The sequence below is a fragment of the Macaca mulatta genome, chromosome 20 (assembly GCF_049350105.2).
Source record: "Macaca mulatta isolate MMU2019108-1 chromosome 20, T2T-MMU8v2.0, whole genome shotgun sequence".
Taxonomy (NCBI): domain Eukaryota; kingdom Metazoa; phylum Chordata; class Mammalia; order Primates; family Cercopithecidae; genus Macaca; species Macaca mulatta.
Genome location: NC_133425.1, coordinates 20,436,924 through 20,457,745, shown reverse-complemented (window position 1 = coordinate 20,457,745; position 20,822 = coordinate 20,436,924). Strand labels below are relative to the sequence as shown.

The following is a 20,822-nucleotide window of genomic DNA, read 5'->3' as shown; positions in this document are numbered from 1 at the left end:
TCAGTCTCAGTTCTTCTATGTGATGGTCATTTCTCTCCTCTGACCCCGAGATCCGTCCTTTTGACCTCTCACTGACTGTGGGCCTCTGGGTCTGAGGTCAGAAATCAGAGCCCACTTCTCAAGGTTCAGTACTTCAAAGGGAATCCCTCAAAAAGCCTTTGGCCAATCCTGAACTGACCTTACAAAGTTGAAGACAGCTCTAGGGCAGCACTGTCCAATAGAGATAGAATATTAGCCACCTGTGCAATTTACAATGCTCTACTACTTCCTTTAAGAAAAGTAGAAACAGGTGAGATTTATTATAATAATACATTTTATTTAACCAGATAGAGCCAAAGTATGACCATTTCAATGCATAGTCAATAGACGAATAAATTGGTAAAGAGATATTTTACATACTTTTACTTATTTTTTGTTTTTTTTTGGTACTAAGTCCTCAAAATCTGATATAGATTTTACCCTTACAAACACGTGTCAATTTGGACTAACCACACTTCAAAGGCTCAAAAGCCACAAGTGGCTGCTGCATGGCATGATGTGCTTTTAGTGTCTTTTTAATTTTTTAAATTTTTAAAAATTAATTTTAGTTTCAAAATTTTTATTATTGCTATTTTTGAGACAGTCTCACTCTGTTGCCCAGGCTAGAGTACGGTGGTGCCATCACAGCTTACTGCAGCCTCGAACTGAAGCAGTCCTGCCACCCCAGCCTTCCTACAGCTGGAACTACAAGCACTAGCCACCACGTATGGCTAAATGTTTTAAAGGTTTTTTTGTAGAAACAGGATCTCACTGTGTTGCCCAGGCAGGGCTTGAACTCCTGGCCTCAAGTGATCCTCCCAACTCGGCCTCCCAAGTGCTGGGATTACAGATGTGAGCCACTGTGCCCAGCCCGGTTTTAGTGTCTTGCTACTCAAAGTGTGATCTGGGGACCAGCAGATGGGGCCCCACCCTACACCTGTAGAATTAGAATCTGCAAGTTAACAGGATGTTCAGATGTTAAAGTTAACATGTTAAAGTTTGAGAGACACTGGCCCGGGACCTGCATGTGACCTCAGTTTCAGTTTCCTTGCATTAAATTCCTCTTAGTAATAATAATAACAAAATATGGTAATAACAAAATGTAATAACAACCGACAAGAATAACGTGGCACAACAAGAAAAACCGTAACAGCTACAGTCTATCGAAGGCCTACTGTGTACCAAGCATTTTAAAAGTGCTTATAGGCATTATTTCATTAAATCTTTATAACAGCTCTCTGCTGTAAATGTTATTTTCTCCTTTTACAGATAAAGAAAGTGAAGCTTAAGGGGAAAAGTGACTTTCAGGTTTCACTTCCTGGAAAAACATAGGCCCCGGCCTCTGCAGTGGCCACCAGGCCTAGGCCTGCGCCTCAGAGACTTCCTTTCTCTGACCCACCTCTCCTGCCCCTCACCTCTCCTGAACTCTGCCCCAATCCTTTCCTCAGTCTCCCACCCCTGGATTCCTCAGGCGCCTAAACAGCTGATAATTTAGAATCCCCAGGCCTCCTTCCCATTCCCGGACACCATTTCGGATGTCACTTCCTGATTTAATCGGCAAAGGCCTCAGAGGCAGCTGACACCTTCGGCTGAAAACTTTCTTTCCAAATTACCTTGCTCTTGAACCAAAGTAATGCAAAAGGTCTCTGTTTTCTGCTTCAGCTGAGCGGAGCAGACCTGAATGCCTGTAAACACTGGGCTCCCTCAGAAAACAGCCTCCCACAGGGAACTTCGGCCCCAAATGCAGCCAAGAGTGGGCAGAGCCAGAACCCAGCAGCTGACACAGTGGCTTTAACTGGTCAGGGTGCGCTGAGCCAGTGAAAGTGGCCTCCTGCCAAGTTTGCTCAGTACTCACAGTGGCTGGAAGATCAGACCTCAACTGTCATGCCTGGTGGGTGCACCGAAACTGGTGGATAGATTCCCTAAAAATTCAAGTTGCCATCTAATCAGAAAAAGCAACAAGAAGATTATGATGTTTTAACAGAAAAGGTACAACAGTGATAAAAATATAAGTCAGACTTTGTTTCTTTTCTGCTTAAAACCCTCCAATAGATACAGAGAGAACAGAGGAGTGGTTCCAGGGAAACCTAAGGCATCCCTTTGAAGTCATAGAATTGTTCTAAATTTGGATTGTGGTCATGACAGCACAACTCTGTAAATTTCCTGCAAAAAATAGTAATAATAATTGTACACTGCCAAAAGAAGTTTTTTGGGTGTTTGTTTGTTTGTTTGTTTTTTGAGACAGGCTCTTGTTCTGTCGCCCAGGCTGGAGTGCGATGGTGCAGTCTTGACTCACTGCAACCTCCACCTCCTGGGTTCAAGCGATCCTCCCACCTCAGCCTCCCGAGTAGCTGGGACGATAGGCACGCACTACCACGCCTGGCTAATTTTTGTATTTTTTTGGTAGAGATGCAGTTTCAACATGTTGACCAGGTTGGTCTCAATTCCTGACCTTAAGTGATCTGACCACTGTGGCCTCCCAAAGTGCTGGGATTATAGGTGTGAGCCACTGCACCTGGCACAAAGGTGGTTTTTTGAAAAAGCTTCCTACAGCTCCCTGTCTCACTCACAGTCCAAGCCAAAGTCCTGACAATTGCCAGGCGCGGTGGCTTATGCCTGTCATCCCAGCACTTTGGGAGGCCGAGGTGGGTGGATCACGAGGTCAGAAGATTGAGACCATCCTGGCTAATACAGTGAAACGCTGTCTCTATTAAAAATACAAAAATTAGCCGGGCGTGGTGGTGGGCACCTGTAGTCCCAGCTACTGGGGAAGCTGAGGCAGGAGAATGGCGTGAACCCGGGAGGCGGAGGTTGCAGTGAGCCGAGATCGCGCCACTGCACTCCAGCCAGAGACCCAGCAAGACTCCGTCTCAAAAAAACAAAAACAAACAAACAAACAAAAAGTCCTGTCAGTTGCCTACAGGGCCCCACAGGAATTCCTGCGAGTTTTTCTCCTCAAAGCCCCATCTCACTCTGCTCCAGCCATACTAGGCTTTTGGTTGTTTGTTCTCTGAAGTTCTTTTTAAATTATTTTTAATTTTTGTGGGTACATAGTAGGTATATACATTCATGGGTTACATGAGATATTTTGATACAGGCATGCAGTGCGTTAGAACTACATCAGGGTAAATGGGGTGTCCATCACCTCAAACATTTATCCTTTGTGTTACAAACAATCCAATTATACTATTGTAGTTATTTTAAGTGTATGGTTAAATTATTCTTGATGATAGTCATCCTATTGTGCTAGCAAATACTAGGCCTTATTTATTCATTCTTACTACTTTTTTGTACCCATTCACCATCCCCCTTCTCCTCCAACTCCCTGCAACACTTTCCAGACTCTGGCAACCATCCTTCTATTGTCTCCATGAGTTCGTTTGTTTTCCTGTTTAGCTCCCACAAGTAAGTGAGAACAGAATGTTTGCTTTCTATGCCTGACTTGCTTCCCTTAATGTAATGACTTCCAGTTCCATCCATGTTGTTGCAATGACAGGGTTATGGGTGTCCTATGGAGAGGACGCTGAACCATTAACTGCCTTTCTTTGCAGTGATTCAAACATCACACCGGATTTTTAGCCGTCACTGTGTGTTGTTCCCCTGTGACTCTGTCTCATTTCCTGGCCTGGCCAGTTTGGCTCATTTCCACGCAGGCAGCTCCTCTCCCTTGCTGCCAAGCTTGGCCACAGGGAACCATCTTCTGGGCCTTCAGTGTCCACTTGCTCAGCATTCAGTCCTCTACTGCAACCCAGGATACAACCTCATCTCTGAATCTCCAGCCAGATCTAAAGATACAATCTCTACCCTCAGTAGGGTGTACAGACTGTTGGATATTATCTATTTTTCCGGCAGTCTAATCTCAATATCACTACTCTCCATCAGTACTTTTTAAAAGGATATATAATCATAAGACATGACAAAATAAAACTTTCTTTTTTTTTTAAATTTATTTATTATTATTATACTTTAAGTTGTAGGGTACATGTGCATAACGTGCAGGTTTGTTACATATGTATACTTGTGCCATGTTGGTGTGCTGCACCCATCAACTCGTCATTTACATCAGGTATAACTCCCAATGCAATCCCTCCCCCCTCCCCCCTCCCCATGATAGGGCCCGGTGTGTGATGTTCCCCTTCCTGAGTCCAAGTGATCTCATTGTTCAGTTCCCACCTATGAGTGAGAACATGCGGTGTTTGGTTTTCTGTTCTTGTGATAGTTTGCTAAGAATGATGGTTTCCAGCTGCATCCATGTCCCTACAAAGGACACAAACTCATCCTTTTTGATGGCTGCATAGTATTCCATGGTGTATATGTGCCACATTTTCTTAATCCAATCTGTCACTGATGGACATTTGGGTTGATTCCAAGTCTTTGCTATTGTGAATAGTGCTACAATAAACATACGTGTGCATGTGTCTTTATAGCAGCATAATTTATAATCCTTTGGGTATATACCCAGTAATGGGATGGCTGGGTCATATGGTACATCTAGTTCTAGATCTTTGAGGAATCGCCATACTGTTTTCCATAATGGTTGAACTAGTTTACAATCCCACCAACAGTGTAAAAGTGTTCCTATTTCTCCACATCCTCTCCAGCACCTGTTGTTTCCTGACTTTTTAATGATGGCCATTCTAACTGGTGTGAGATGGTATCTCATTGTGGTTTTGATTTGCATTTCTCTGATGGCCAGTGATGATGAGCATTTTTTCATGTGTCTGTTGGCTGTATGAATGTCTTCTTTTGAGAAATGTCTGTTCATATCCTTTGCCCACTTTTTGATGGGGTTGTTTGTTTTTTTCTTGTAAATTTGATTGAGTTCTTTGTAGGTTCTGGATATTAGCCCTTTGTCAGATGAGTAGATTGCAAAAATTTTCTCCCATTCTGTAGGTTGCCTGTTCACTCTGATGGTAGTTTCTTTTGCTGTGCAGAAGCTCTTTAGTTTAATGAGATCCCATTTGTCAATTTTGGCTTTTGCTGCCGTTGCTTTTGGTGTTTTAGACATGAAGTCTTTGCCCATGCCTATGTCCTGAATGGTACTACCTAGGTTTTCCTCTAGGATTTTTATGGTATTAGGTCTAACATTTAAGTCTCTAATCCATCTTGAATTAATTTTCGTATAAGGAGTAAGGAAAGGATCCAGTTTCAGCTTTCTACTTATGGCTAGCCAATTTTCCCAGCACCATTTATTAAATAGGGAATCCTTTCCCCATTTCTTGTTTCTTTCAGGTTTGTCAAAGATCAGATGGCTGTAGATGTGTGGTATTATTTCTGAGGAAAAAAAAAAAAAAGAAAGTTTTATTTTGTACTCTCCATGTATGAATGTAGGGATAATTTTAATTGTCCAATTGATTCTAAAATCTTTTGTTTGTTTGTTTTTGTGAAACACAGTCTTGCTGTGTCACCCAGATTGAAGTGCAGTAGTACCATCTCGGCTCACTGCCACCTCTGCCTCCTGGGTTCAAACGATTCTCCTGCCTCAGCTTCCTGAGTAGCTGGGATTACTGGCATGCACCACTACACCTAGATAATTTTCTATTTTCAGCAGAGACAGGGTTTCACCATGTTGACCAGGCTGGTCTCTTGGCCTCAAATGATCCACCGCCTTGGCCTCCCAAAGTACTGGGATGACAGGCATGAGCTACCATACTCGGCCTCAATTTACTCTAAAATATTGACTGCATTATGAATTATATTCTTTTAACATCATTTTTTTTTATTTTTTAATATGTATTTATATGGATATCTCTAAAATACAGACAATGGAAATACAGTCTACAGTCTTTTCTATTTCTGTTGTATTATCAAACACTCTCAAGAACAATCTTCCTATTAAGAAATAGCATTTTGTTACTATTAAACAGATTACTGAAACACTGAGGTATTAAAAAAAAATGGACTGGCATTATTCCTCACACTTTTATTTCCTTTATCTTGGCCAAATTCCTTCACAAATGTCTGAAACACTTTGATATTTAGTCAAGAAAGAAAATATGTTTATGGAAATATTAACTGTATTCCTGACTTTTGCTCCCTATCTCAAATATAGAAAATAGATCTTTTATCTGATTTTCTTTCCACCAAACTATTGCATAGCATCTTAGAAAATTAGCTTCCCAGAAAAAAGTGAGATTATTTTTGGGAAACGAAATTTAATTTGATCTTGTTATTTTGTTCATTTGTTTATTGTATTTTTGTTTAACATTTGGTGAAGTACAAGATTACCATGCTTGTAATCAAACGCTTGATATTAAAGCTGTGAAATCTTAAAAAAAAAAAAAAAAAAGACATGACAAATGTTTCATAAATGTTCAATGAAAGAACTGGATACACTTTATAGATAATATAATCACAATTTTATTTTTAAAAAGTATATATTAATCCCATACATAACAAAATATGAATGTTTCTGCAAGTAAGATGATGTATGATTTTAATTAACTCATTTTTTCTGTATGTTCTATGTTTTATAAATGAAATCCTGTTCTTTTCTAATCAGAAAGAAATTAATGTTATTTTATAAAAGAAACTTTAAGTGGGGCACAGCGGTCCACGCCTGTAACCTCAGCACTTTGGGAGGCCGAGGCGGGTGGATCACCTGAGGTCATGAGTTTGAGACCAGTTTGGCCAACATGGTGAAACCTCGTCTCTACTAAAAATACAAAAATTAGCCGGCCGTGGTGGCGCATGTCTGTAATCCGAGTTACTCAGGAGGCTGAGGCAGGAGAATTACTTGAACTCAGGAGGTGGGGGTTGAGTGAGCCAAGATTGCACCACTGCACTCCAGCCTAGGCAAGAGAGCGAGACTCTGTCTCAAAAAATAAAATAAAAAAATAAAGAAGCAGCAGCTTTATCGGTAAATGAGTATCACCATGAAAGTGTCTATGTTATGCCAAGAAACAACTAACTGTGTCCAAGAGTGAAGGAAAGTGAATAAAGGCCATTTGAGATAATAACCCAAGTGTTTTAGTTTGTGACGAAAAGTTGACAAGTGTAAAGATGTCAAAATAATACATGCCAGAGTAGATGGTTGATTTGGACAGGGGAGAAAAAAGAGTCAAACATACCCCAGGAATTATGTACAAACACAGCATCCAGAAAAGGAATAATTGGCAAGAAAAGTTGAAAGGGACATGATGAGTTCAAATTAAGACATTCGGGTATTCAATGAGTGTGGTTCAACCAAAAAGAGCTTTTCTAACAGGCAGATAGAAAACAGTCTTAATAGTAAATGCAATCAGTTGATCAAATCCAGGGGAGTAAATGAGGGAGTAACTTATAAAGGGGAATATTTGAACTCATGCATTTAAACAAGCCAACAAAAGTATAGAAGTTAAGTATGGAAAGAGAAGAGTGGGGCCACGTGCCGTGGCTCACGCCTGTAATCCCAGCACTTTGGGAGGCCGAGGCGGGAGGATCAATGAGGTCAGGAGTTTGAGACCAACCTGGCCAATATGGTGAAACCCCGTTTCTACTAAAAACACAAAAATTAGCCAGACGTGGTGGCACGTGCCTGTAGTCCCAGCTACTGGGGAGGCTGAGGCAGGAGGATCACTTGAACCCTGGAGGTGAAGGCTATAGTGAGCGGAGATGGTGCCACTACACTGTCTCAAAGAAAAAGAAAAGAGAGAGAAGAGCAAAGCTCTAGGACTAAAACCCACATATGTTAAAATTTAGTGAAATGAATGTTAATCATCTCCATTAGTATTTAGTAAGAGTTGGGCAGCAGATAGCCAAAGGTTGCAAACTCTGACAGTAATAACGATGCTAATAATATCAATAGCCTTTTCTTTAATCATTCGACAAATATTTATTGAGCACCTATCACCTGGTAAGCAAAGTAAATTATGTGCAATTTAGAAGATAATTAATGCTATGAAGAAAAATAAAACCTGGAAGGATGATGAGGAACGCCTGAGATGGGGATGGGGCCCTTACAAGTTTAAACGAAGTGGCCAGGAAAGGACCAACTGTGGAAGTGAGATTTGGGCAAAGACTGGAACAAGCTAAGAGGGTGAACCTTGAGTCTACCTGGGTAAAGAGCCTCCCTAGCAGGGAAAACCACAAGTGCAGAGGCCCTGACATTGTATTGAAAGACTGGCAGGGACACACCAGTGTGGCTGGAGCAGGGTGAGTAGCGATCTTTCTCCCCGAGGAGATGAGGCCAGGGTGGTGATGGGTGAGGGGGCTACTGCCTTCTAGGTACCGAGCTGCTCATTTTGCATAAATCATCTTGTTTTATCCCATCCCCCTCTCAGGCGTTCCTCATCATCCTTCCAGGTTTTGTTTTTCTTCATAGCCTTCATTATCTTCTAAATTCCACAGAATTTACTTTGCTAACAACACCCCTCTGAGTTAGATGCCATGTTACAGGCATGGAAACTGAACCTCAGAAAGAGTAAGTGACATTCTCAAGACCCTACAGCTGTTCAAGATAGAGCTGGGATTCAAATTCCAATCTATAGGCACTGCGTTCAGAACCCTCCTGGGCCATATCCAGCACCCCACAGTGAGTTTTGCTTTCTGGCCCTTCAAGTGAACTCAGCAAGGGCTGCCAGGCAGGGCCCCCTCTTACTCAACAATGACCCATTCTTCTCCAGGGTCACCCCTGGTGCTCTAGAACCCCAGAACCCAGAACTGCTGCTGAGGCTGCTGTGGCCTCTGTGTGCCCAGGAAGGGACTTCATTTCTGCCTGTGGATTTATTTAGAATGCCCAGTCATCTGCGGGTCCTGCCCTGATCACAAGAAGAATCCAGGAGCCTCTTCTTCAAGCTACAACCTCCCTTCTTAAGGGCCGCAGAGTTTGTGGCCCCACCCCCAGCACAGCCCCGTCTCGGCCCCAGTAACCCTGGGAGTGGCCTTGGCTTCCTGCAGGTACGAGCTTCAGTGAAAATGGGGAGTCTGACCGATGGGCCCTGCCTTGGGAGGCTTTTCTGTGCCAGGTGTCACCAGTTTAAGGTTTAAGTGTGGGTTTTGGTATAGATGGCTACACATTAGGATCAACTTGAGGACTTTAAAAAAAATAGTAATAATGCCCAGACTCATCCAACCCCAGACCAATTAAATTAGAACCTATTGGGTTTGAACTTGAACATCAGCATTTTCTATTAAACCCTCCAAGAGATTCTCAGCATAGTCATGGTTGAGAACCACTGAAATGAACCATGGATGGGGTTTGTTGTGTAAGAATTAAATTAGGCCACTTGTTCATTCATTCAACAAACATTCATTGAGCTCCAAATCTGGTGCAGGCACTGTTCTGGAGGGGAGAAAACAGCTGTGAACAACGGTATTTACATTATAAAGTTCAAAACAACGACAACAAAGTACATTCAGAAATAATAATAGAAAATATAACGCAAACAGTGGTATATGGCAGAGCGTGCTGAAAGCTGAGATGGGGTGAGACAGAGCAGCCCGGGAAGACCCTTCTAATGAGCTTGGATTTGAGCCAGGACCCAAACAACCAGAAAAGGCTGACGATGTGAGGGAAGGGTGCCCCAGGGAGAGGCAAAGGCCCCAGGTAGGGTGTGCCTGGAAAAGGGAAGAGGCCAGTGTGCCTCCCCAGAGTGCAGGAGGAGAGAGAGAGGAGGGCGATAAGGCCAGATGGGTCCAGAGCCAGTGGGGCCTGGTAGACCACAGAGAACAGTTTGGCTGGTGTGTGGTTTTGTGAATGGATTGTTAAAAAAAAGAGGCAGAAACTTTTTTTGCACAATATATAAAAGTGAGCACCTTTTAATAGGCAGAGTGGTGTGATGGAATTCCTGTGTCAAAAGGAAATCTCGGCCAGGCGCAGTGGCTCACAGCTGTAATCTCAGCACTTTGGGAGGCCCAGGCTGGTGGATCACCTGAGGTCAGGAGTTCAAGACCAGCCTGGCCAACATGGTGAAATCTCATTTCTACTAAAAATACAAAAATTAGCTGGGCATGGTGGCGGATGCCTATAATCCCAGCTACCAGGGAGGCTGAAGCAGGAGAATCGCTTGAACCCAGGAGGCGGAGGTTGCAGTGAGCCAAGATCATGAGATTGCACTCCTGCCTGGGCAGCAAGAGCAAAACTCCGTCTCAAACAATAAAAATAAAAATAAAAATAAAGGAAATATCTGATTGTTTTGTGGGCAATGGGTTGAGGTGAAGCGCAAAGAGTAGAAGCAGAGGCGGGATCAATGAGGAGGTTGCCACACCCTCTTGGCAGGAAACCAGGGTGACTGAGACACGGGGTCTCTCCATGGCATACTGGTGTAGGGAATGCACACAGTTGGCACTTAGCACAATATGGCTGCTGACCGGCCCCTCGATTTTGGCTATTCTCATTAATAAAAGTTTCCCATCACAGTCACTCTCCTCTGAGTAGCAGGTAGGGAGCCGATGTTGGAGCTGAGCTTGGACTTTGTGAGGCTGGGGAGATTGTGCTGGGGGACACAGCAGAACCACAGCGGTGTCAGGCTAGAGAAGCAGGTGCCGGGAGAACCAAGGGCCAAGGCTGAGAGAATAAAGGGGCAGGTCAGGGCAGGCTGGAGGTAGGATGGCTGAGAGCACAGTCCCAGGGCTGGACCAGGGTGGGCGCTACAGTCTCAGGGGAGCCCTGGGGTGTTGCAGAGCTGAGCCAGGTATTGTGGGAGAGATTGGGAGAAAAAACAGGAGCAGGGCAGAGAGAGACTACTTCTCCCACACTCCCAGAAATGCAAATACAATAGTTCACTTCTTTGCTTCCCATAGTCAAATGTCAACTTCTAAATGAAGCTTTCCGGTGGTCACCCTATTTAAAATATCGGCTGGGTGCAGCGTCTTATGCCTGTCATCGCAGCACTTTGGGAGGCCGAGGTGGGTGGATCACCTGAGGTCAGGAGTTCCAGACCAGCCTGGCCAACACGGAGAAACCTTGTCTCTACTGAAAATACAAAAATTAGCCGGGCATGGGGGCATGTGCCTGTAATCCCAGCTACTCCTGAGGCTGAGGCAGGAGAATCCTTTGAACCAGGGAGGCGCAGGTTGCAGAGAACCGAGATCGCGCCACTGCATTACAGCCTGGGTGACAGAGTGAGATCTTGTCTCAAAAAAAAAAAGAAAGAAAAGAAGAAAATATCAACACTCCTCCCCGACTCCATCACTTTCGAATCTTCTGTTATCCCCCTTTTCTCCTTTGCATTACCATCATCTGACACACTATTGATCGCATCTATTTATTTCACTGTGTTTCCCACCACTAAGATGCAAGGAATATTGTTTGTATCCCTGGCACCTAGAATGGTACTTAACATGTTTTAAGACTTCAAAAATATTTGATGAATGAATGAGTGAGCGAACAGGAGCTGTGACTGGCTCCGTGGAGCCAGAGGGAAGCCTGGTGGCCAGAGTCTGACCATGGAGGGCTCTCCTTGCCAGCCAGTGGGGCTTGGTCTCCGTCCTATTTGACCTGAAGCACTGGAAACATTTGAGGCTCATAACCCAGCCCGCCCAGGTTAGCAGGAAACCGACACCTCCCACTACCTCTTCCTTGATCAGGAACCCAGGGAAACACTCTGTCAAAGGCCTGGGAGCGAGGGCGTGAGGACGAGCCCACTGTAGCCCCTCCTGCTTAGCTTTTGCTCAGAGGCTCAGCCCTCCACAGTGGTTGAGCTGGGCCCGTGGTTCGGCTCTGTACCCTGAAGGAGTCCAGCTGACTCAAGGTCTCCTCTGTCCTCCAGTCTCCTCTGTCCTCCAGCAAGTGCCATCCAGACCCCTCAGAGAGGGTCTCACAACCTTGAATTTCAAGGTTTCTTCTCTGAAGGCCCCTTGGGGCTTTTGCAGATCTGGCTCCCTCCTGCCAGCCAAGGGATACTGGGCCCCGAGGAGGTTTGGAAGGTTTGAAGGGACTGTCAGGCCTAGAATGGTTCTGGGTGACTCTTACGTTTGTATCACAACGAAGGGGTTATTCAAGTGCTTTTCTGTAGAATAAAAACTAACTCTCTAGTACTTTGATGTCTCCAGCTAGGCAAAGAATTCTTAGGCAGCCATTTCTCTCACAAGTAAGTGCATCAATGAACAAATAAACAAGCAGGTAAATTATTCCTAAGAACAAGGGTTCCACCTGATAGTCATCACGGCTGTACCAGGTTCAGTCCGGGCTGGTAAGTGGCATGTCACCTGGTGAATCCTGGGACCCTGAGATCATTAGGGACTCAAGGCTGAGCTGACGGTGATGAGCCTTTTGACCGAGACACAGATTTAAATGGTCTGTATCATTCAGCTGTCCAGAAAACCAGGTTATCTACCTGTCCCTCTTCCTTTTCTCCACTTGCCCTTTGTTGGTTTCATTTGACCATGTGCTTCTCAAGCTACAAACTGAATGATAGATTTACCTGGGAGAGGCTTAGGAGACAAAACAATCAATGACAATTCATGGATTTCATTCGGGTCCTGATTTAAACAGACTTAAAATTTATGAGGCCATCAGGGTAATTCGCACACTGTCTAGATATTTGAGGATATGATGACATTATTGTGCATTTCGTTAAGTATGATAATAGTATTGAGGTTATTGTGTTGTTTTGAAAAATCCTTATCTTTTAAATATTTATAATAAAGTATTTATGGGTGAAATGACATGATTCCCAGAACTGGATTCAAAATAATCCAGGGCAGAGAGTCAAGAATATAAATAAAATAACATTGGTCATGACTATAAGTGAAGTTGAGTGATGGGTACCTTGGGGGTACATTACACCATCTCTCTGTTTTTGTACACGTTCAAAATTTCCCAAATAGAAGTTGAAATAAAACAAAAGAATCATCTGGGGAGCTTTTGAAACATGTAGGTATCTAGACCCCATCCTGGGCAATTCTGAATTAATTGGTCTGGAATGAGATTGAGTGTCAGTGTTCTCCTAAAAGCTCCCCAGAGGATTTTCATGTGTATCCAGGGTTAAAAAGAGCTAATCAAGCAAAAAAAAAAAAAAGATAATCAGATTCCATTTATATTTAAAAATATACATTCAGGCCGGGAGTGGTGGATCATGCCTGTAATCCTAGCACTTTAGGAGGCTGAGGCGGGCAGATCACTTGAGGTCAGGAGTTCAAGACCAACCTGGCCAACATGGTGGAACCCCGTCTCTACTAAAAACACAAAAATTAGCTGGGTGTGGTGGTGGGTATCTGTAATTTCAACTACTTGGAAGGCTGAGGTGAGAGGATCACTAGAGTGAGCCTTTGGAACCCAGGATGTGGAGGTTGCAGTGAGCTGAGACTGTGCCACTGCACTCCAGCCTGGGCGACAAGAGCAAAACTCCATCTCAAAAAAAAAAAAAAAAAAATCTATCTTTCTATCTCTCTCTCTATATATATAGATATAGATATATTCAAAGGTATGTTTATATAGATATTTTCAATATCTGTAAGGATTCATTCCATACTTCTAAGAGTCACTTTCTCAGCAGTGAGAGAATGGAAGAGATTTTTACTTTCTTCTTGACATTTGTATTGTATTGCTTGAAACTTTTACAAGTGTGTATTATAGTGATGACTTTTTAAATATCTACACTTGATAAAATGTGTTCAAAAATTAAACAGGTACACTGCAAGGTAGTGAGCTTCCCTTCATAGGGGCATTCAAGCAGGAGCTGGAGGAAGGTGAAGCGGGGACATTGTGGACAGAGGGATTCCTATGGGGTTGTGATGGGGGATTGAACCAGTTATCTCTGAGATCCAGAGGCTCACCCGAGGACTCTGAAATGGGACCTTATGTCTGCACGAGTCTCACCTCTTGGCTGGGAAGTCAGTAGGCTTGAGTGGTCTGCGTTTGCTTCCGCATCCAGCGCTGCCAGTGGGTTGTTGCTGCTCTAAGGTTCCCCATACAGTCACCACTGAGCCTGAGGTTGACCTAATACTTTGCTTCTTCTCCAGGGCTGCTGCCAAGCTGCAGGCATTGCTGGGAGACAATGCCCAGGCCACATTCACCCTACGTGAACCGGCTGGACAAGGACGGGGGATTGATGACGTGGGGCTCCACCACCTGTGTTGATAAGGTCTCTGTTCCTTCTCTGGCCCCTGCAGGACAGCCATGGACCTGCTCTGGATGCCCCTGCTGCTGGTGGCCGCTCGTATCTCTGCTGTCCACAGCTCACCGGAGGTTAACGCCGGTGTTTCCAGCATCCACATAACCAAACCTGTGCACATCCTAGAGGAACGCAATCTCCTAGTGCTAACGCCCGCTGGCCTGACCCAGATGCTGAACCAGACCCGCTTCCTCATGGTGCTTTTCCGTGAGTGCCCCCATCCTGGGTGAGGGATGATAGATGGGATGAGGCCTGCCTCCTTGTGTCTGGGGGCCAGAAGAGTTTTATATATTGCTAAACACATAAGAACACATATTATTTAAAACAGACATTTAATATATATAGACAGCATCATCTCCAATCTCCAGACGAGAATACTCCAGGGAGGTTAGGCAAATTGCAATATATTATGCCATCCCTCCAGTCTTGGATTTGTATGTGGCTCCTCTGTCCCACTGAAGAGGAGCCAGGCTTTAACCCCAGGTGTCTATATTATTCTGAGCCTCAGTCTTTCTCCTCCATAAAATGGGTGTGAACCTAATGACACACTGGATTATAGTGAAGATTAAATGAGATGTGGTAAGTTCCTGGAACACAACTGGAGAGAAATAAATGATGGCAGTCTGGGGCAAGCTCTTGAGACAGGAATTTTTAGACTGTCACTTTTTTGTTTGTTTTGAGACAGGGCCTTGCTCTGTCACCCAGGCTGGAGTGCAGTGGCACAATCCCAGCTCACTGCAACCTCCGCCTCCTGGATTCAAGCAATTCTCCTGCATCATGCACCCGAGTAGGTGGGACCACAGGTGCCCCCCACCACACCTGGCTAATTGTTGTAATTTCTGTATTTTCAGTAGAGACAGGGTTTTACCATGTAGGCCTGGCTGGTCTCGAACTCCTGACCTCAAGTGATCTGCCCACCTTGGCCTTCCAAAGTGCTGGGATTACAGGCATGAGCCACTGCGCCCGGCTGAGACCATCACGTTTGCTATCAGATTTGCAGGCCTGGTTTTTTTTCTTTGGACATTTTGCATCAGCAGACATTTTGGGGGACAGAGCAGACTGCTTCTTCCTGAGGCATTGGGACCGAGCCATGCCCTGGGACAGAATGTAAGGGATTTTCATAACAACTTCCCCATAGTGAGCATTCATGGCGTGCCAGGCACTGTCCTAAGCGCTGCTTTAAATGTGACATCATTCCATCCTCACGACCCCGTGTGGTAGGTACGATTCATCTCCCTATCTGATAGTTGAGGAAACGGAAACTCAGAAAGGATCAGCAATTTTCCCAAGGTCACACAGCACAAGTAGAGACGACAGACCCCATGTTGTACCATGCTTTATATGGCAGGATTTAGGGAATTAGACTGCAGGTGTGAACACTGGATTGGAATCCTGTGTTCAGAGCCACTCCTAGAAAATGGCTGGCTCCGTGTCAGTCCCCAAGGCCTGCTTCCAGGACGTGCCTGCCCAGCACTAGGTTCCCAGAGGCTCGGCAGAGCCTAAGGTTCCAGGGAAGATCAGGGCAGGGGAGGCAGGGCGCCTTTCCCTTCTTGGTTTTCACCTGCTTCCCAAGCTGCCCCTCCACCCACACTCCCCTTTGCTCCTCCTTTCGGCTGTTGTTCTGAGATAGCCCTAGCTCCCTTCTCTGTGTGCTGCCCTCTGACCAGAACCATTTACAGACTCCCTTTTATTTCTAGTCCAATGAGTGCAATGTAGTGAGATAAGGTCAGTTTCAGAGGTTCACAGTCCTACGTTCAGAGGCTGAGTTCTGCCACTTACTAGCCTGGTGGCCTTGGGCTGGTGACCTTGAGCATTCTGAACTTCTGTTTACTTGACTGTAAAATGGGGAATTTAATAACATTTATAGGCCAGGCGTGGTGGCTCATGCCTGTAATCCCAGCACTTTGGGAGGCCGAGGTGGGAGGCTCTCTTGAACTCAAGTGTTCAAGACCATTCTGAGCAACATGGCAAAACCCCACCTTTACCAAAAAGAAAAATACAAAATCAGGTAGGAATGGTAGCACACACGTGAAATCCCAGCTACCTGGGAGGCTGCGGTGCGAGAATGGCTTGAGCCCAGGAGGTCAAGGCTGCAGTGACCCGTGATCACACCACTGCACTCCAGCCTGGCTGACAGAGCGAGGCTCTGTCTCAAAATAAATAAATAAATAAATATGTACATACATAAAATTTATAACTCCTAGGGTTATTGTGGGGATTAAGTGAAATCATGTGCTTAGCACAGTGACTGATGCATAATAAGAACTTAAGGAGATGTTGGCTTCCGCTCTCATCATCCTCACCCATTTTCTCATCTGTACAAGGTTAACAATTCCTCTCTTGCAGGTTGTTGTGGTGATGAAAGTGGGTTCAGATATGCAGTCCCTTGTCATAGTGGGCACTCCACAGGCAGGAGCTATCACCACTGGGTTCTTATTCACCCCACATTTATGCAGCTCAATGCCAGGTCACGGGTGGACTCCATGGGTGTCTTGGTTTCCGCTCTCAAGGACTTTACAGTTTAAGCCAGGAATGTCACAAGGCATGAGAAACCCTTTAAAACAAAGTGTGATTAAGTCATGCAATTAAAATAGTCTAAATTGTACACTTTGGGTGCTCTAAAATGGAGAAGTAATGGTGTGAACTCGTCCTCAGAAGTGGTTCTTCCAACTGCAGCAGCTGAGTGACCTTCTCTGGCTTGGTTCCTGCTCCCTCATGTCCTGGAGTGCATGAGGGATTCCCAGGCCAATGCAAATGCATCTGGATGCTTGAAGTTTGCCTTGAAGGGAGATACATAGTCTGTTAGGCTTCCCTGTAATGCCCAGTGACAGATAATCAAAGCCAAAAAGTTAGTAGAAGTCATTAAAATTTATGGTTGTTGATGTCAATACTTAATCAAAGACCTCATGCCAAGCACTGGTAAATTCTAAAGAACCTCTCTTAGCCTGAATCACTCGTGCATCTTGGTTCTTATGCAACATCAAGGTTTGGTGTAATGTACATTGGGATCCAGGCAAGCCTGAGTGTAAAGCTGAGTTCTTCCGTAAACTGCATATGTGGCCTTGGGTGAGTTTCTTCCTGTCTCACTTTCACCTGTAAAGCGAAAATATTGAAAGTGGTATAGTCATTAGAGGGATGAACTGAGAGGCTGTCTATTACCTGACATGTGGAAGTTGCTCAATAAACATGAGCTCCCATTCTCCCTTGCCCTGTGGCACTGAGGCAAATGCAGTTCATCAACCCTGTGTCAGTTAGGACAGAGTTCAACTGCAACTAATTAAGAATCTGCTGATGGTGATGTCTTCCTCTGTTTGTGTTGCTACAAAGGAATACCTGAGGCTGGATAATTTACAAACAGTGAAGGTTTATTTGGTTCACAACTCTGCTGGTTGGAAGTTGGGCATCTGGCGAAAGGTTCAAGCTGCTTCTACTCATGATGGAATGTGAAGGGGGAGCTGGTGTGGGCAGCGATCACATATGAGAGGGGAACAAGAGAGAGGGGCAGCAGATGTCAGGCTCTTTTTAACAACCAGCTCTTGCAGAAACTAATTGAGTGAGAACTCACTCATTACCTTGGTGACAGCATCAAAACATTCATGAGGGATCCACCTCTACGACCCAGATGCCTCCTATTAGGCCCCCCCTCCAACACTGGGGAACAAATTTCAACATGACATTTAAAGAAAGTCAAACTAACCAAACTATAGCAGCTGGCTTAATCCAAGAGCTGATCTCACACACTGTGTGAGGCGGGATAGGCAGTCAATGCCTGGTATAGCAGCTCCACAGCTTCAGGGACAAGCCTCCTTCTATTTTCTAACTCCCTCATCCTTGACACATTACAACTCATGGTCACAAGATGGCTGCTGTGCTTCTTGCATTGCACTGGACGTTCCAGCTAGAAACAAAAAGGGATAGGCAAACAACAAAGGGATAAAATACATCAGCCACCTATGTCCCTTTAAAAAAATAAAACTTTCCCAGAGCTGCATCCAATCACTTTGGTAACGTCTTAATGGCTAGAACTTGGGCCCATGGATGTTTCTAACTGAGAAGTCTGGAATGGTGAATATTTTAGGTTTCCAACCTCTTTAGCTGAGGAAGCAAAACAAAAGGAGGTTATAAATGGCTGATTCTCAGTATTTGCCACAAGATGCAAGGTTATAGGCTAACTTCAATGTGCCAAGCGTCTTATTAGTTCTTTGCATATTGTGGGGTCAATTAATAAGAGATCAATGAAATCCCTTAAAGAAATAAATTCTAGAACGTATTGCCCACTTTAATACTCAAACTTCTTCTTTGCTCTAATTTTGACTAGTTATCTTAAAAATCACTGTGTTTACTGGGAAAGCTAACTGCCATAACAATCTAGGTTCATAAGGGTCCATGTCATCTTAGTTCCAGGTGGATCTGCAGAGAAGCTCTGCTCCATACAATCATTCAGGCACCCAGGCTCCTTCTACCTAAGGCCTGAGCCATTCCTTAGGGCCTAAAGTACTCCACAGAAACCTCTGCCTCCAGCCAGCAAAGGGAGAGGGAGGCCAGGATGTGCCTCTGGGTCAGGCTAGGCCTGGAAATGATACCCATCTGTGCCACTCAATGTATAGGCCATAAGCCAGCAATGTCAGCTTCACTCAGGAGCTCATAGAAATTCAGACTCCCGCCAGGCGCGGTGGTTCCCGCCTGTAATCCCAGAACTTTGGGAGGCCAAGACTGGTGGATCATGAGGTCAGGAGATTGAGACCAGCCTGGCTAACACAGTGAAACCCGTCTCTACTAAAAATACAAAAAATTATCCAGGCGTGGTGGCGGGCGCCTGTAGTCCCAGCTACTCAGGAGGCTGAGGCATGAGAATGGCGTGAACCCAGGAGACGGAGCTTGCAATGAGCCGAGATCACCACTGCACTCCAGCCTGGGTGACAGAGCGAGACTCCGTCTCAAAAAAAAAAAAAAAAAAAAAAAAGGAAAGAAAAAAAAGAAATGCAGACTCCCAGGTTTCATCCTAGATACACTGAATCAGAATCTGCATTTTAACAAGATTCTCAGGTGATTCACGTATATTAAAGTGTGGGAAGCACTGATGTACATCATTTCTACCCACATTTCGTTGGCCAGATCACTGCCCTATAGCCATGCTTATCTGTAAGAGAGGTTGGGAAATGTAGTATGACTGTGTACCCCAAGAGGATAAAGAAACCAGGCCTGGGGAACCCACAACATTGCCTTCCTTTAGTCACATTGCACCTGCGTTTTGCTATAAAAGCCTTGAAATGACCTTTGTTCAGAGGCAACTCAAGACTGGGCGGGCTGAGAGGCAGCCTGGTGGAATAAGCTCTTTAAGACAGTGAACCACCAGGAAAAGATTTCTCTTCTGGGCAGGAATGTCAAAAACTATTTTCTCCAAGAGACTGCCTTTATTGACTGTGGCTCAGGCTAGCTTTCAAGGGACAGCTGTTTCTCAAATCCAGTGGACACTTGACAGCCCTCACCTTCCTTGACCTTCTTTGCCTATTCATGCCAAGACCCCCTAATGCCTGGTTTCCGTGAACTCAGTCTCTTCTGGTTCCTATGTACCTCTCTGGCTCCTTTTTCACAGTTCTTTTCTATGACTCCTACTCTTTCCCATAACATTGAAACTAAGGATACAACAGGAAGCCCAGGAACTGAGCCCATGAGTTGGCAGCTGGCCCATGCAGTGTTTAAAAGAAATGAAACATGTCACAATTAAAACTGAATTTGCATCAGCTCTTCAAAAAATCAGAAGATCTGGAAGCACTGGCCCTCAGTCCTACACGGTGACAACTGGCTGAAGCTGAGTTGTTATTTTTCCTTGTGGTCAGAGAACATGCTTATCAATTTGCCATATTCCTGTCCTGCCAACCTCACACTGTCACACTCTCTGCTTTATCCCCATGACATTTGAGTCTATTTCCTTGCCGGAAATTCGGTCTTCCAATCTCCTTCCTCAATCCTTGTCCTTCTCATTTGAGGTATACTCTGTGAGTGGTGCCACTTACATGAGGAAATTTGGGGATGTGGGAGCATCAATAAGTCAGTCCCCCGAGTCCTGGTGCCTCCCCAGCTAGGTTATGCTGCCACTTCGTGGAAGCATGAATCGCCTTCTTTTTGTACCCTTAACACTTACGGTTCCCACAAGGAATGTCCAATTGGGTCATTTTTGCCTCCATCCAATACTGAACCATGCCTGTTGCTTGAAGTTTCATCAACGTAGTTCCAAGCTTGTGACCTCCCTCTAGCTCAGACTGTTCATCAGGATGCCAGTTTGATTTTACTTCAAAGCCCTTTGAGCAATACCTTGTAAGAGAAATCCACCCTGGACCATTTTCTTTACATGAGCCTGTGAGCAGGGCAGGCATTTCCACTTTGCTGAAAGACTCCTCCAGCTAGTTCTGCACATCCCTCATCCACACTAGAATTCAGGCCAGCACTTGTGCATCTGTTTCATGGTTACTTTTACAGGGAAGAGCAGAGAACCTTGCAGTCTTACTCCACTTGCTGTGGAACTGATAAACTAATGGTTTGCACAGATGAAACATCCAAACCGTCTCTTTCGCTGTAGCCCTAATTTCTAATCTGGGACCCTCAATGGAGGTGTTGAAAGGCTTAGAGCCATACATTTACACAACCACAAAACACACCTCAACACATTCCCCTTCCAAAAACGGTGTAGTGGATGGATAAGGCTGGGAAACCTGTCCAGTCCTCATGAGAATAGTAGGCTCTGCCCTGTTTTAACCAGGGCAGAAG

At 44.7% G+C, this 20,822-nt stretch overlaps 2 protein-coding genes across 8 annotated transcripts in view; one reads left to right on the top strand and one right to left on the bottom strand.

The window, feature by feature from the left end:
- Positions 1-1,763, bottom strand: part of ACSM5 (acyl-CoA synthetase medium chain family member 5) — a 31,299-nt gene extending 29,536 nt beyond the window's left edge. For all 6 annotated transcript variants that reach the window (XR_013411911.1, XR_013411912.1, XM_077986420.1 and 3 more), the window contains exon 1: positions 1,632-1,763. The gene's annotated coding sequence lies outside the window, so the exon portion shown is untranslated. The remainder of the gene's footprint in view (positions 1-1,631) is intronic.
- PDILT (protein disulfide isomerase like, testis expressed) overlaps positions 1-20,822 on the top strand; it is a 61,678-nt gene that overhangs the window by 8,229 nt on the left and 32,627 nt on the right. The window contains exons 1-2 of one of the 2 annotated variants that reach the window (XM_001087695.5): positions 8,655-8,895; positions 14,053-14,261. In XM_001087695.5, the coding sequence (XP_001087695.3) occupies positions 14,060-14,261 (202 nt within the window). In that variant the 5' untranslated portion in view covers positions 8,655-8,895; positions 14,053-14,059. Of the gene's footprint in view, positions 1-8,654; positions 8,896-14,052; positions 14,262-20,822 lie in introns of those variants that run through there. The other variant, XM_077986421.1, reaches the window with a different exon arrangement.